Source organism: Thalassophryne amazonica, chromosome 1 (genome assembly GCF_902500255.1).
Source record: "Thalassophryne amazonica chromosome 1, fThaAma1.1, whole genome shotgun sequence".
Taxonomy (NCBI): Eukaryota; Metazoa; Chordata; class Actinopteri; order Batrachoidiformes; family Batrachoididae; genus Thalassophryne; species Thalassophryne amazonica.
Window position 1 is genome coordinate 63,474,258 of NC_047103.1, and position 15,904 is coordinate 63,490,161.

At 41.4% G+C, this 15,904-nt stretch overlaps 1 protein-coding gene across 4 annotated transcripts in view; it reads left to right on the forward strand.

The window, feature by feature from the left end:
• Nucleotides 1-15,904, forward strand: part of txndc5 (thioredoxin domain containing 5) — a 33,363-nt gene that overhangs the window by 10,977 nt on the left and 6,482 nt on the right. For 3 of the 4 annotated variants that reach the window (XR_004560891.1, XM_034171082.1, XM_034171089.1), the window contains exons 2-9: nt 1,959-2,111; nt 2,728-2,833; nt 3,055-3,151; nt 3,979-4,094; nt 6,085-6,171; nt 6,804-6,956; nt 9,513-9,595; nt 9,928-10,057. Coding sequence is in view for 3 of the 4 variants with exons in the window: in XM_034171082.1 (XP_034026973.1) it covers nt 1,959-2,111; nt 2,728-2,833; nt 3,055-3,151; nt 3,979-4,094; nt 6,085-6,171; nt 6,804-6,956; nt 9,513-9,595; nt 9,928-10,057 (925 nt within the window). In the remaining variant the exon portion in view is untranslated. The remainder of the gene's footprint in view (nt 1-1,958; nt 2,112-2,727; nt 2,834-3,054; nt 3,152-3,978; nt 4,095-6,084; nt 6,172-6,803; nt 6,957-9,512; nt 9,596-9,927; nt 10,058-15,904) is intronic. The other variant, XM_034171099.1, reaches the window with a different exon arrangement.

Genomic DNA, 15,904 nt, shown 5'->3' on the forward strand with positions numbered 1-15,904 from the left:
GAGGAATATTTTGTGGACTGATGAGAGTAAAATTGTTCTTTTTGGGTCCAAGGGCCGCAGACAGTTTGAGAGACGACCCCCAAACTCTGAATTCAAGCCACAGTTCACAGTGAAGACAGTGAAGCATGGTGGTGCAAGCATCATGATATGGGCATGTTTCTCCTACTATTGTGTTGGGCCTATATATCGCATACCAGGTATCATGGATCAGTTTGGATATGTCAAACTACTTGAAGAGGTCATGTTGCATTATGCTGAAGAGGACATGCCCTTGAAATGGGTGTTTCAACAAGACAATGACCCCAAGCACACTAGTAAATGAGCAAAATCTTGGTTCCAAACCAACCAAATTAATGCCTCGCAGATGTGAAGAAATCATGAAAAACTGTGGTTATACAACTAAATACTAGTTTAGTGATTCATAGGATTGCTAAAAAAGCAGTTTGAACATAATAGTTTTGAGTTTGTAGTGTCAACAGCAGATGCTACTATTATTGTGAACACCCCCTTTTCTACTTTTTTTTTTAAACTAATAGCCCAATTTCATAGCCTTAAGTGTGCATATCATGAATGCTTGGTCTTGTTGGATTTGTGAGAATCTACTGAATCTACTGGTACCTTGTTTCCCATGTAACAATAAGAAATATACTCAAAACCTGGATTAATCTTTTTAGTCACATAGCACTACTATTATTCTGAACACTACTGTATATGTTGGGAGTGGCCCTGTGTGGATTAGACACAATCCAAATCAATTCAAACTTGTACCCAGTTCTTGTTTTTTTAAAGTATTTTGTGTATGCTGTACAATCATTCCACCCTGGCAAACTGTTCGACATGATTAAAAGCCCAGAATTTCCATAAAATTCATGAGTGTGTGTAAATGACTGATCACAACTGTTTTTTTTTTTTGTTTTGTTTTTTTCTTCCAGTTTTCATATTAAAGAATGCACAAAACGAGTATCACTCAATTTTAGCATCACTACCCTCCACACCATAGGGTATGGGGTGTAAACAAGATATTCTGGCATCACTGACAGATCTCTGGGTGCACCCACTTTTTTTTTCTTCAACATTAATCCGCAGTCACTCGAGTATAAACAAATCCACACAAAAGGCGGGTGGCCCAAACAGATGGGCCAAATGTTAGTAACTCTCATGCTGCACTGTGCCCAGGTTGCAGTGCAACAACTCATTATGTAGACCATGTTAAGAATCACAAACGTTTATACATTTTTAAATGCACCTTTGCCTTTATTCCCCTATTCCAGAGTGTCGTTCCTTCCTGTTTCATCCTGAATAGCAAGTTGGGTGTGTTTTTGAAGCATCGCAGTAACTTCTTGATCCATCTTTTTTCGATCTGGAACAAAGTTGGTATACACAGTAGTTACAGCTATCGTCAGCACCAGTTTTGAAATCAGGGTGAAATTTTTGAGGTGTTCAAAAATTTCATCCTGATTCACCAAATTGGCATCACATGGTCACATCTGGGTGTTCGTGGTCTTAATAACTTCAGGCTTGTTCAAAACTCTTTAAATGTGGTTAGTCCTCGTAAGTACAGCTTGAAACTTGTTTGATTGTGCTCAATCGGGGGAAAAATTTGAAGCAAAAGCGTTTGTTGCGGTTCTGGCAGAGAACACAGCCAGGCACAGCTTTACTTTCATTTTCAAGCGAGTTACCAGGTATGCACTTTATAAGCCAGCCTGATAGGAGGCATGCCGGAGTAAGCAGTTTTCCTGTTTTTGCACCTTTCTGGATCGTGGGGGATCGTAATAGAATAGGGGTGTTAGCTGCAAAGATGTCTGGTATTAAATAGGAGTTACTGAAACGGCACCAATGCATCATACAGATGGTGTCAGAGCATTGAGGGTGGTGGTGGGGGGGGGGGGGGGGGGTTCAAAATTCCTTCAAAGGTTGAGGCTAATGTAACTTTTTTTTTTCTTTGGTCCTTCTCTTAGGTGTGGCCATTGTCAGAGGTTGCAGCCAACATGGAATGAACTGGCAGATAAATACAATGGCATGGATGACCCCCCAGTGTATGTAGTAAAAGTAGACTGTGTCCAGAACACAAAGTTCTGCTCAAATGTGCACGGGGTCAGAGGCTACCCCACGTGAGTACTGGTTACACTGCAGTGAACATGGCTTGATTCTCAACTTCAAGTTTTTCTTCAGGTTTAGTGACTTCATTGGCACATGCAAGAAGAAAAGTTATTACAACCACCAAGTGACACTTTTAAGATACATTTAACAAAATATTGGCAAGGCATTTTAAAGATATTTCTTAACACATACTGCTGCTGTCTGGAAAAGTACATGCAACACAGCTGTCATCCACTAATAATTAACCGAAGTATCTCTTTATTACAGTGTACTTTACTGGAATTTACAGTTTATAAAAGTGATTGAACTGCTAGTTTCTGTCAGATTTCTAGAATTTTGAAAACCAACAAGACATCCAGTTACTGCAGAACAAAGCATTTCATCACTCATCATACCGTTTGAGGGAGAAATTCTCTGGAAAACGGTCTGCTCAGCAAGAGATTATAACAGTTTCTCTTTAATTGTTAGCTTCCTCTGTAAACAAATAAGTATCTTCACCTGGGTGAGTGAGACCCTTCATTGACAGATATGTTAGATTGTGTCCATGCACAAAAGTTTAAATACACTCTTCTTCAGTCATTTTCCACTTGAGTTGAGTCTGCTATATCAGTCTTTTGTTTTATGCAGGCTGAAATTGTTTAAACCAGACCAGGAGGCAATTAAATATCAGGGGTCAAGAGATCTACAATCACTGGAAACCTGGATGCTGAAGACACTCCAGGATGATTTTTCGGTTGGTTTTGTTCATTTTCCAAATACAAACTTACTACCTCATTTAGGATGTGGAAGCTATTGTGCATTAGCCATTGTTAGAGGCGGGTAACAACAATAGAATAGTACTTTAAAAGAATAGTACTTTAATGTATAGCTTGTTCTGCGTACAGGTTTATTGACTTATTTTTGTGGAGAATTGGGGGTGCAGTAAATGCTTGGTGTATTTTGTTTCTCCTCAAGGAACCTGAAATTGAATTGGAGCCACCTAAAGTCCCAGAGCCCAAACAGGGCATGTATGAGCTCACGGCGCTCAGCTTTAAAACCCACATTGCTAAAGGTAAAGATAGAGGAAAGGATCAACTCTTCGTTTTAAAAAACTGACTAATTTTAGGTACTGTATTTGTGCAGCTGCCTCCTCCACTAGCAAATTATTTCTGTTTTCACTTGCACTGTGTGTACAGTGCTACAGTATTACTCGTTAAAGAATTCAAATACATCACTGCTTTGATTTACATAACTGACATGCACAACATTTCAACACCAGCACAGGCGTCACAGTCCACTGCATCAGTGACGCAGCGTAACACTTCATCTGTCACCTCACCGTTCTGAATTTTCAGACGACAACTACAAAAATAAGCAGTCATCACGATAATTGTCTTGGTGAAATTACGACTTTTAAATGCTGCTGCAGTTGAAAGTTTTGGTTTTATGAAATATAAACGATTTCTTGTTTGGAGATGAAAAAAAGGCAGGATATGACATAAGCCTTTTCAAAATGGTGTTTATAGGTCCCACCTTCACATCTTGGCAACAGAGCTGCAATAAACACTGTAAGTGGTTGAGCATAACGTCTATGAAAGCTTTATATTGCACTCAAGGCAACTCGGTAAAGCTGCGTTAGTTTGATAATCAAAATGACATTTTATGCCACTCCATCGCATTAAGAATCTATAAACTTAATTCTGCATCTGTTTAAAACAGCCTTTTTACTTTTGTTTGTAATTATCTTTTTATGGATTGTTTTTTTTTTATTTCACTTATTTATTTATTTTGGTGGTGAGGAGGACAGGGTTTTATGTATTAACTTGCCCTTAACTCATTTAATAGCCAGCGCTTGAACAACTGTGTGTGCTTCTAACATGTTTTCTGTGTTGTTTTTAGGCGCTCATTTTATTAAGTTCTTTGCCCCCTGGTGTGGCCACTGCAAAGCCATGGCCCCAACCTGGGAACAGTTGGCTACTACGTTTGAACACTCTAATGACGTTAAGGTTGGAAAGGTGAGGCCATGTAAACAAAACCATTCTGTACAGGTTCACAGCATATGCATAACATTAGTTTGTACATTCACTTGACTGCAAGATGAGGGAAAGCACGATGGTAGAGTATGAGCATTGGGGCTAGGTCTTTGGAAGAGTCCTTGGGTACCAGTGGAATGTCTTTTTGTCAAATGAGCTGACACTTGGGGAAATTCAAATGTGCTGTGGTACTTTCATTGTGAGGGAACTTCAGCTATTACTTGCGCTTTAGTGCTGAAGATCTCAGCAAGTGGAAAAAGTTCAAGGGAAAGCCCATGTCTGCTGGGTGGCTTTCCATTAATACCCAGGTGGGTTCATTCATGTAGCAAATGCAGAGATGCACAACTCCAATGCATTCTCTCAGACAGGTGTCGCCGACCAAACAATCCCCTTGGTCCGCCCTGCCTTCACTGCGCATGTATCTGAGACTGACTCTCTACACCCAAAGTGAGCAAAGGGAGCAATGTGATTATTAACCATCAAATGACAAAGTAAATCCTCTTAAACCATTCTAAAGTCAGTTTTAAGCAGAAACGAGGTGATAATCGGTGAATCGCTACTGATGCTCAAATGATGTAGATACAGCAGTGACACTGCTGTGACACTTTGATCGCTCCCCCTTTTTTAATATGAAATAATGCTGAATTTATGTGGAAATGACTGTTGTACAAAAGCTTCAGATATCGGTCATTGAGCTAGATGATGACTGGAGTGCAGTTTTGAGCAGAAAGGAGGTGATCATCAGTGAATCGCTGCTGATGCTCCGAAATGAGGCATGCACAGTGAAGGCAGGGGGACTGTTCGGTCGGCGACACCGGACCTGTTCTTGTTAAACAACACTAAAAATCAGATGTTGGCAATTTTCAGATTTGAATGACTGTTGAATAGTAAGTCCCTTCAGCTTCTCCCTCGTTTCACTTGGGGTTGCCACACCAGAGCTGAGGTGGATCTCCATCTTGATTTGGCACAAGTTACACTCCGGATGCCCTTCCTGATACAACTCCAGATTACATGAAGGTGCAGGAGTGGCCTTGACCTGGAAACCTTCCACACTGAAAACAATTCGACAGGCATATTAACTCATTTCTTGTTTGTGTTTTGCAGATATCTGTCTGTCAGTGTTTCGATAGCTCTGACTTTGCTGCTTTGTGTGCTTGTGATAAAACATTTGACACTTTAAAAACGTGGTTAATTGCACCAAAGTAATCAACCTTTCCTGTGTCGTCATCACCTAGTTCACACACAAAGAAGCAAATGCAGTGCTGTCTTTAAAGTGCTTAGGCAAAGAAACACTGAACTTGTGCTTTTAAACTTTAGTGTAGTAAGAAATTTAAATAAAGGCATTGAAAGGGGTCTTCTCTCACTTTATGGTGTGTGTGTGTGTGTCCCCACACACACGCACCGGTGCATTCTTGCTCTGCTTCAGAGCAAGAATGTTACATGCACCATGTAACATGGTACATGTTGTCCACTGCACAACTGTGTAAAAAGAAATTGCACAAAAGAAACGCTCTGTCATCATTGAATTTAACAAAAGAACTCAGGAATCGGGATTTATTTAGCTGAAACTCATGTTCCATTAACTGCCTAAACCAGTTTTCCACTCACTGTCTGGGCATCGCTATTGTAATTTTCATGCACATTTTGAGTTTTGTGCGCGCTCCCCCCTCCCTTCCCAAAAAACAGTGAGGGGAAAAAATAAAACCCACATACATAGAAATCTGTTCTTTTCCAGTGGTGCCCCATGACTTTAAAGTTTGTTTTCATCCTTGTACAAGGTGAAGCAGTACATCATTTGTTGTCATAATTTTAAGTTCATCCTGTTATCTGTTTGACTGAACAGGGTCCTTGTAATATAAATCTACCTGTTGGTTTACTGGGTCATAAAGCAATTAACACAGATATGCAGACCCAGGCTTTCCTCTGCTTTCTCAATGACACTAATAACCCGTGTTGTATATTCATTGTCTAGGTGGACTGTACACAGCACTATGAGGTGTGTTCTGAGCATGGAGTACGGGGATATCCCACACTGCTCTTCTTTTACAATGGACAGAAGGTATTGAAGATGATTGAGATTGCTGTTAACTCATCCCAAAGTAATTCTTGTATTTGCCATTTGATGCTGTAATTGCTGTTTTTGCATCTGACCCTGCTTTTACTGTAGCTCTTGGACTGAGGTACTTCAAAATAATTTTGCCACATTAATCTTAACAGCTATAATACAGTGTTTAAACAGCTGCCACTGAATATGTGGATTAAGCATCTAATTGTGCATTGCTCAGTATTGGGTTTTGTGGGTCAGTAGCCATCAGTGGATTATTTGGTGCATCTTGTGTTTCATATGTTTGGTATGCAGAAAAATTTGTGGGTCACCTTGATGATGCCTTTTGATTCTGACTAATCCTGTTGGGTCCTTCATTGTATTTGTATAGTGCCAAATCCCAACATTAAATTGGCCTAAGGGTCTTCCCAAGGTGTAAGTTCTAACATTACCAACCCTCAGAACAAGCACATAGACAACAATAGCCAACACGCCCTTGGGGATTTTGATTGTAGGAATAAACCTTAAGTAGACCAGACTGAGGGGTGACCACCTGCTTTGGCCATACTATCAGTGGAGGCCTTCAAGGAGTCGAGTCCCCCGTCCCTCAAAAAGTGTTATTTCTTGTTTGCTGATGTTTTATTCAGGTAGAGCAGTTCAAAGGAAAGAGAGACCTGGATTCTTTGAAAGACTTTGTGGACAACCAGTTGAAAGCTGTTGCAGAGGAGGAACACAAACCAGCTGAGGATCAAACAGAAAATCAGATCCCCACTGAAGAACCTGCCAAAGAGGAAGTAAAAGTGAGTATACATATGCTTCACACTAAATCCTTTCAATTTAAATTTTTCTTTTATTTGTATAAAATACAATACAAATACATTTTCATATATTCTCTTCTTATTGGTAGTTTGACCATAGGCTGACAAGATTTGTCAGTATAACCTTAACCAACAATACCATAGTATACAAATAATGAATGTTTGAGTTCAATGGTACAAATATTATGTGTGGCAAAAGATGGAATGTACCATGTTTCACCAAATTAAGTTGAAAGAATGGAAAAACATTCATTATTTGTTTTATATAATGCAGAAAATAGATCCTTCTCATTTCATATTTTTATTTTATACACAACAGAAAAGGGACTTACATTTTGGTGTTCATCACTGGTGCTCAACAGTCCAACACAAACTTTAAATAGTTCAAAATTGTTCAGTAGTCTGTGATATGTCGTGCACCGACATTGTGTGCAGACTGCCGTCTGCTTTCCTCACTCCAGCAAAAAATCGTGTCAGAAATTTGTGCAGCTTTTCATCCTATTAGTGCTCCATGCCTCCAGAAGGCTTACAGCGGGGTGGATTTGTTTTTAGTGTGTGTGTGTGTGTGTTAGAAGAATTAGCAGCATCAATTAGCGCCTTCAAATCGTCCGCAAAACAAACTCCACTATGTTTAGCTAAACACCGCCCCCGATAGTGTGATCATGCACGGTGGTCAGGCTGTGCAATAGCACATTTCATATAGCACCAAAATTGCACAGTAAATGAAACACAATCAGGGTTCTCAGCAGGAAATTTTCTCAGTGCTTTGCCCCCGCCAGAAGCTTTTTAAATGTACCGTAAACAGAAATTAATCTTGAAGCAAAAAAAAAAAATACACACAAGGATTTTCTTTTACTAAACTGTGTATAAATTAGCAGTTGTGATGTTCCTGATACATGTCTACACTGTTCTGTGTTTTGGCCTGATGCCTCCATTCTTCTGGCTTTTAAAGTAAGGCTGTAACAAAGATTAAAAAAAACTATGGCTTCACAAAATTTGGCTCTCAGTGCTGGTAATAGTGTTTCAGAGAGTTATAAAATTTAAAATCTTCAGGGGGAAGCTGGCCCTGGTCTCCCCTATATAAAGTTCTCCTGCAGCGCTTGGTGCACAGCTCGCTGGAGGAGTACTTTAGCGGCTGAAGGAGAACATTTCCCCCAGCGCTCAGAGCACGGCACGCTGCAGGAGAACTTTAGTGGCTGTACAAGAACTTCAGCAGCTGTAGGAGAACTTTTCCCACAGCTGCGCAATGATCCACACCAGAGAACCTTCGTGCGCTGTCCCACGGAAAAGGCACATTAATGAGGGATGAAAAAAAAAAAAAACACTACGATGTGAAATGGCAGGCGATGCTCTTTTCTGGCCCACAATAACAGACGATAGCCCGGTAGCGACTTAAAACAGCAGAAAAGTGAGTCACAATTGACATCTTTAAATGGGTCTGACTGAGGTTGATAGGGGGGAAAAAATTATAATTTGTTTAGGTTGGTTGTGGACCCGCAGCAGGTCCACAGTCAACCTGGAGAAATGATCATTTTCCCGCTCCACACCCTCGGAAATGGCGTAATGGCCCAACTGCAGCTTAATTTTTTCAGGCAGCAGCATAATGGGCCATATCCTCAGACATGCTACTACATTCAGGTCATTCTGCTTTAACCAACTTTAGTGATTTCTCCCTTTAAGTAACAGGACAAAAGAAAGATCTGTTTATGATCATCTGTTCTAATTTCTACACCATGAGCAAGAATTACTTGAAGGTCGTTTATGTAGAATGCTAAAATTAGTGTCGCCTTGTGTCTTACTTTAAGCACAACTACATATTTACAAGTTGTTACTGAGCTATGGACAACATTTCAAGACTGGTCATACCAATCAGTCAACACGTTAGTTGTGGGTCTGTTTTGTTGTTTTTAACAGTTTTCTGTGGAAAGTTACTACATGAAAGAACATTTGAGTTCTCTGTTGTATGCATACCAATAAAGTTAGCTGATATTTTGTTAAATGCACCTCACACAAAAAAGTGTAAGACTCAGTCTGTCAATGAGTCTTGTAAATGCAACTACAAATAAATAAATCCACCAAAATCATATCTTCATATGGTAGCACACCATATGAAGATGTCAATATATAAAACATGCAGGGCATCTGCCCTGCATGTTTTCTAACTCTCCCTGTTCCACTCCCAAGCAATTAACTCCATCAGGTGTGCTCAGCCAATCAAGAGCTGGGAAACACAACTTAAAAAAAAAAAAAAAAAAAAAAAAAATCAGGTGTGATTTGAGTAGGTAGACGTGGAAAACATGCAGGCCAGGTCCCCTCCAGGAACAGGATTGGTGACCCCTGATCTGTGTTTTACAAGTCATACTACAACTGAATAAGATGGATGCAGTTCAAAAATTATGGACATGGCAAAAAAAAAAAATAATATATATATATATATATATATATATATATAATATACATATGCCATTGGGCAGTTGAGCATTGGCACATTTTGACACATTTTTTTTTTTTTTTTTTTTGGGTTCTTCTCCCCCACAGTCCAGTGTGGTTGTCCTGACGGAGCACAACTTTGATGAGATCATAGCCAAAGGCCTGACCTTTGTCAAATTCTACGCTCCATGGTAAGTTAATTATTTATGGAAATTTTTTTTTTTTTTTGGTTTTAAGTTAAGCGTTTGATCACTGATGTTAATTCCTAATTGGGTTACTGGAGTAACTGCTGCATGTTTGACCTGAGTAAAGTAATTTGCAGCAGAAGTTTATGCAGGATTTCTGCAAAATTAGTTGCATTATTTTTGTGAGTATATAATTATCATAATTATAATGACTGAATCAAGTGAGGAGATAAACATCACAGGATTGTTTTTGTCATACCTTGAAGTTTAATTTCTAGCTTGTCAGAGGGTTTATGCAGTGTAACCCATGTGTGTGTGTGCGATGTCCTGCTGTGCAGGTGTGGTCACTGTAAGAACCTCGCTCCAACGTGGGAGGATCTTTCCAGGAAAGAGTTTCCTGGCCTCACTGATGTCACGATAGCTGAAGTGGATTGCACTGTGGAGCGCACGCTCTGCAACAGGTTCTCTGTAAGTATTTGGACTTCACTCACCATTCTTTATGACTGCTCTTCCTTTTCCCATCAGTGTGTCTTTTTTTCCACTTCCTGAAGCTTGCTTCTTTACCATATGCAATAAAGCAATTGTGACTGGTTTATCACAACCATAAAGCGATACAGCCTACACATACTTTGAGATCATTTTAAAGCATTTACCACTTCACGGATAAAAGAATGCTGTATGTTCAAGAATCAGAGTTAATTATTAATTAAGAGTTAATTATTGCTCTCACGAACATTATGTGTTCATGACAGCAAATCCAGGGATGTTGGTGTGTGTCAGAATTTAAAATTTTGACGAAGTACTTTATTGAATCCACTACATTATACTCCTTATTGCAGGGGTTTTCAACCCTAACACAACACACAGACACAATTTCAATATCTTCATGTGTTTCTTATTCTTTTACACATCTTCAACACATTTTAAAAGTATTTGTGTGTTTTTAAGGAACTGTCTGCATTTACACACATTGCGCTGTGTCACAGCGCAGGCTAGCACAACTGCCTGGCAGCACCTCAAGGTTGGCATTATGGCGGGCTGCACCATTTCCCCATTGGCTTTTACTATGGCAATGGAGCTAATCATCCGAGCATCGCGATGGGTGGTTGGAGGGGAACGATTTAAAAAAAAAACAGGCTGCGTCTTCCTCCAATCAGGGCTTACATGGATGACATGACAACGGTAACAACAACAGTTGCATGCACCAAACGCTTACTGGATAAACTCCAGAGAAACATTCAAGGGGCACGGATGGTGATCAAACCCAGCAAATCCCGCAGCATCTCTATAGTCAAAGGCCAGCTTGCTAATGAGAAGTTCCACGTCAACAACGAGCCAATACCAACAGTTCTGGAGAAGCCTATCAAAAGTCTTGGCCGCTGGTACAGTGCAGATCTCAAAGACTCGGAGCAGGTGGAGCAGCTCAAGCAGGATACCATCAGTGGCCTCAAGCAAATCAACAGCACTGCTCTCCCTGGAAAGCTGAAACTGTGGTGCTTTCAGTTTGGACTGCTGCCCCGCCTCATGTGGCCAATTTCCATCTACGAGGTCACTTTATCCCATGCCAACCGGCTGGAGAGGCTGGTGAACGCGCAGGTGAGGAAGTGGCTTGGACTGCCCAAATGCCTTAGCAGCATAGGCCTGTACGGTAATGGAGCCCTCTCCCTCCCAGTGTCAAGCCTTGTGGAGGAATATAAGTGTGCCAAAGCAAGGCTGGAAATGACCCTCACTGAATCCCGGGATCCATTCGTCAGAGGTGCGGCTCCAACACTAGCAACGGGAAGAAAATGGAAACCATCGGCAGCAGTTGCAGTGGCAAAGCCCGCCCTCAGGCACCGGGATGTAGTAGGGCATGTCCAGCATGGCAGGAGTGGTTTTGGCGTGCAAGTAACAACACCCACATGGCAAAAGGCCAATCCAAGTGAACAGCGGCACATGGTAGTGGAGGAGGTGTGTCATCAGGAGGAAGCGGCTAGGTGCGCCAAAGCAGTCTCTCAAGCACAGCAAGGCCGCTGGATGAGGTGGGAGGGGGTTGAGAGGAGGAGAATAACATGGGACGAGCTGTGGAGCATGGAGGCTAACAGGCTTAGTTTCATCGTCAGGGCCACATATGATGTCCTGCCCTCTCCAACCAACTTACACCTCTGGTATGGAGAGGAACCAGCCTGTCCCCTGTGTGCAGTCCCCGCAAGCCTCAAGCATATCTTGGTGGGTTGTAAGACCAGCCTGACTCAAGGAAGATACACTTGGCACCACAATCAGGTGCTGAAATGCTTGGCTGCCAAACTTGAGGAAAAAAGGGTAACTACCAATGCCATGCCTCCAAATTCCCAGCCTGTTGTCCCATGGAAGACGCCCTTTGTCCGGGAAGGGGAGAAAAGGGGGACCAAGCCAGCTCCTCTGGAGGCGGGCCCACTGACCGTAGCCCGGGACTGGGAAATGCGGGTGGCCCTCAGTCAGAGCCTTAGCTTTCCACCCGAAATCACAGTGACAAACTTGCGCCCGGACCTGGTCTATGGTCTAATTCCTGCCAGCGCGTCTTCATTGTGGAGCTCACTGTCATGGGATGATGCGATCGGGGAGGCATATGAGAGGAAGAGGCTGCGGTATGCCGACCTAGCAGCTGAAGCAGAGGGGTGGGGCTGGAATGTGAAGGTGTGGCCTGTGGAGGTGGGTTGCAGAGGCTTTGTGTCCTGAAGTACCACAGGACTGCTGAAGGAAGTTGGCATCAGAGGGCAGGCCCAACGGAGGGCAATAAAAGAACTGTCCACGGCAGCTGAGCAAAGCAGCCACTGGTTGTGGCTCAAGTGCAGGGACACAACGTGGGCTGCCAGATGACTGTGGTGCCGCTGTGTGACACACACCCAGGTCTGATCAGCCTGTGGTGGGCCAACCCTGGCAGAGGGTGTCTTGTGAGGAAATGGTCGAAACACCCGATGATGCCAGGGTACACAACTGATGATGTCGCACAGGTGGCGCCGCATGGTCATCAATGTCAAATCCCACTCCACCGTCACCTATCATGAACATGGAGGGACTTAAACACCTAGTCCTGTAACAAAGTAAGTATTTTACAGCCTTTGTAAACATTTTAAACGTGTTTTAAAGAACTTTCTATTTTTATCTTTTGTGTTTTTAAAGTCTTTGGCATAACTAACACATTTTAATATAATTAATAAGGGATGGGTATTGATAAGATTTTATCGATCCGATTCCCTTATCAATACCTCCTGTGAATTTTCTGTGTACTAAAGTAGGCTTTACAGGTTTTCTATGTCAATAACATTTATTGAGTCTTAAAGTAAATAAATATGAAATTGGTCACTGGATCCTTGATCTCTGGACATGAATAAAAAAAAATACAAACTAGTTTTTCTCAAAAGCATTTCTTTCAGACATTAATGGCACAAATCTAACTCCATACAGTAGTGTTCAGAATAATAGTAGTGCTATGTGACTATAAAGATTAATCCAGGTTTTGAGTATATTTCTTATTGTTACATGGGAAGCAAGGTACCAGTAGATTCAATAGATTCTCACAAATTCAACAAGACCAAGCATTCATGATATGCACACTCTTAAGGCTATGAAATTGGGCTATTAGTTTAAAAAAAGTAGAAAAGGGGGTGTTCACAATAATAGTAGCATCTGCTGTTGACGCTACAAACTCAAAACTATTATGTTCAAACTGCTTTTTTAGCAATCCTGTGAATCACTAAACTAGTATATAGTTGTATAACCACAGTTTTTCATGATTTCACATCTGTGAGGCATTTTTGTTGGTTTGGAACCAAGATTTTGTTTACTAGTGTGCTTGGGGTCATTGTCTTGTTGAAACACCCATTTCAAGAGCATGTCCTCTTCAGCATAAGGCAACATGACCTCTTCAAGTAGTTTGACATATCCAACCTGATCCATGATACCTGGTATGCAATATATAGGCCCAACACCATAGTAGGAGAGACATGCCCATATCATGATGCTTGCACCACCATGCTTCACTGTCTTCACTGTGAACTGTGGCTTGAATCCAGAGTTTGGGGGTCATCTCACAAACTGTCTGCGGCAGTGAAGCAATGAACCAACGAAGCAGCGGATCGGAGCACTACTTCGTTGTTTCGAGCTTCAAAGCAGAGCCGTTACAGAAGCGGTTGATTACAGACCGGCTGCAGGGTCTGTCATCAACATAAAGAAATGATAATTTTCCCGATAAAACGGCGTCAAAAACAACGGCCGCTCTGAAAGACCGATAAGGGACTTGTTAACCAAAAAGGCTATTGATGTTGGTGGAGCGAATCATTTCTTAATGACTCTCGAAAAGAACCCCCCCCCCCCCCCCCCATTGATAAGCGGTGGAAAGTTTGACTTCTTCTTTTATTATCTGAGTTTACAGTCCACATTATAAAGTGGCCCTCTGAAGTAGTCATTTTCCATGGTGCAAAAAAATAATAAAATCTCCCACAGTTGAATGCCACACTATGATGAACTGAGGGAATGTATGAGTGACTCATAGGAAATTTTGAAGTTCGTTCATGTCCATTTTTGTTCTGTACAAATCAGCTTTTCATTTATTAAACAGGGGTCGAAATGCTTTTTTTTAACCTACTTGCACTGGTGCTAGTAACAAAAAAATTACTTGCGTCAAAAAAAAAGTTACTTGCACAACCAAAAGTTAGTCTTATATCAACCTTAAAACTGCTCCTCTGATGTGTCAGACTCTCAATTCCTCTCTGGGGAGAGCATGCCGCTGTTGCTGCTCTCCCCTCAGTTTTTTGCAGAACGAATTGTCCGTGAAGATTATTTTATTTATTAACTACACAGATGTATAATAAAACAAATGGTAACTGGTTTATAACACAATTATGACAGAGTTTCAAGGGAGAGAGAGCGAGGAACTATAGAGCCCTGGAAGTGTCATCGCAAAATGTTTTGCATGTGGAGAGACTGAGCACACGTTTTATGATATTTTGCGCATCATTTGAGTGAAACAAGGGCAAGATCTACTTAAACGTGGCCACAGTTTGTAAAACGTGCACTCAATATTGTCTTGACACATAAATGCTGACTATTAGTCAACAAACCAGGAGACAGTATAATACATTTCCCCATTAGAAATGGATCTGGTTAGAGTGTATCATCATGGTTTGGGCGCACAAGGACATGCAGAGAACTCCAGCTGCCCAGCATGGCATCATCTGGAGTTTAAGCACATTAAAAAGGATGCTGAGGTTGAAGCGTTGTGAGGATGACAATTTAGGTCATGTTATGGAGTTCATTTTGAATGAAAGGAAAACGTGTGCACGTTTTATTAATTCGTGGGCTCAATTAAAGGAAAACGTGTGCACAAATTATCATGGCCAGAAAAAAAATCACTTTAAGTACCGTCTTCTGGGTTCCATAAAGGAACCGCAGCAACAACCACTTTTTTTTCCCACGTGCGCAAACTAATCATCCGTGAAGATAATCTTATTAACTACACAGATGTATAATAAAACATCATAGTTTGAGGGCAGAGAGAGAGAGGGAACCTCAGCCATTTTTTTTTTCTTTTACATGTGCGCGCGTGAACACAACAAATAAAGCACAGCAACTCGTTCCATGTGTGAGTCATAAAACGCAGGGGAAGACAGCACACGGAAATTGTTTTTTTTTTTTTTTTCCTTATTTATTCCTTTATTGATTCATTTTACTGGTGTTTATAGTTACGTGCACAAACTAGCACATGCACGTATTACACTCAACAAAAATATAAACGCAACACTTTTGGTTTTGCTCCCATTTTGTATGAGATGAACCTCAAAGATGTAAAACTTTTTCCACATACACAATATCACCATTTCCCTCAATATTGTTCACAAACCAGTCTAAATCTGTGATAGTGAGCACTTCTCCTTTGCTGAGATAATCCATCCCACCTCACAGGTGTGCCATATCAAGATGCTGATTAGACACCATGATTAGTGCACAGGTGTGCCTTAGACTGCCCAGAATAAAAGGCCACTCTGAAAGGTGCAGTTTTATCACACAGCACAATGCCACTGATGTCACAAGATTTGCGGGAGCGTGCAATTGGCATGCTGACAGCAGGAATGTCAACCAGAGCTGTTGCTCGTGTATTGAATGTTCATTTCTCTACCATAAGCCGTCTCCAAAGGCGTTTCAGAGAATTTGGCAGTACATCCAACCAGCCTCACAACCGCAGACCACGTGTAATCACACCAGCCCAGGACCTCCACATCCAGCATGTTCACCTCCAAGATCATCTGAGACCAGCCACTCGGACAGCTGCTGAAACAATCGGTTTGCATAACCAAA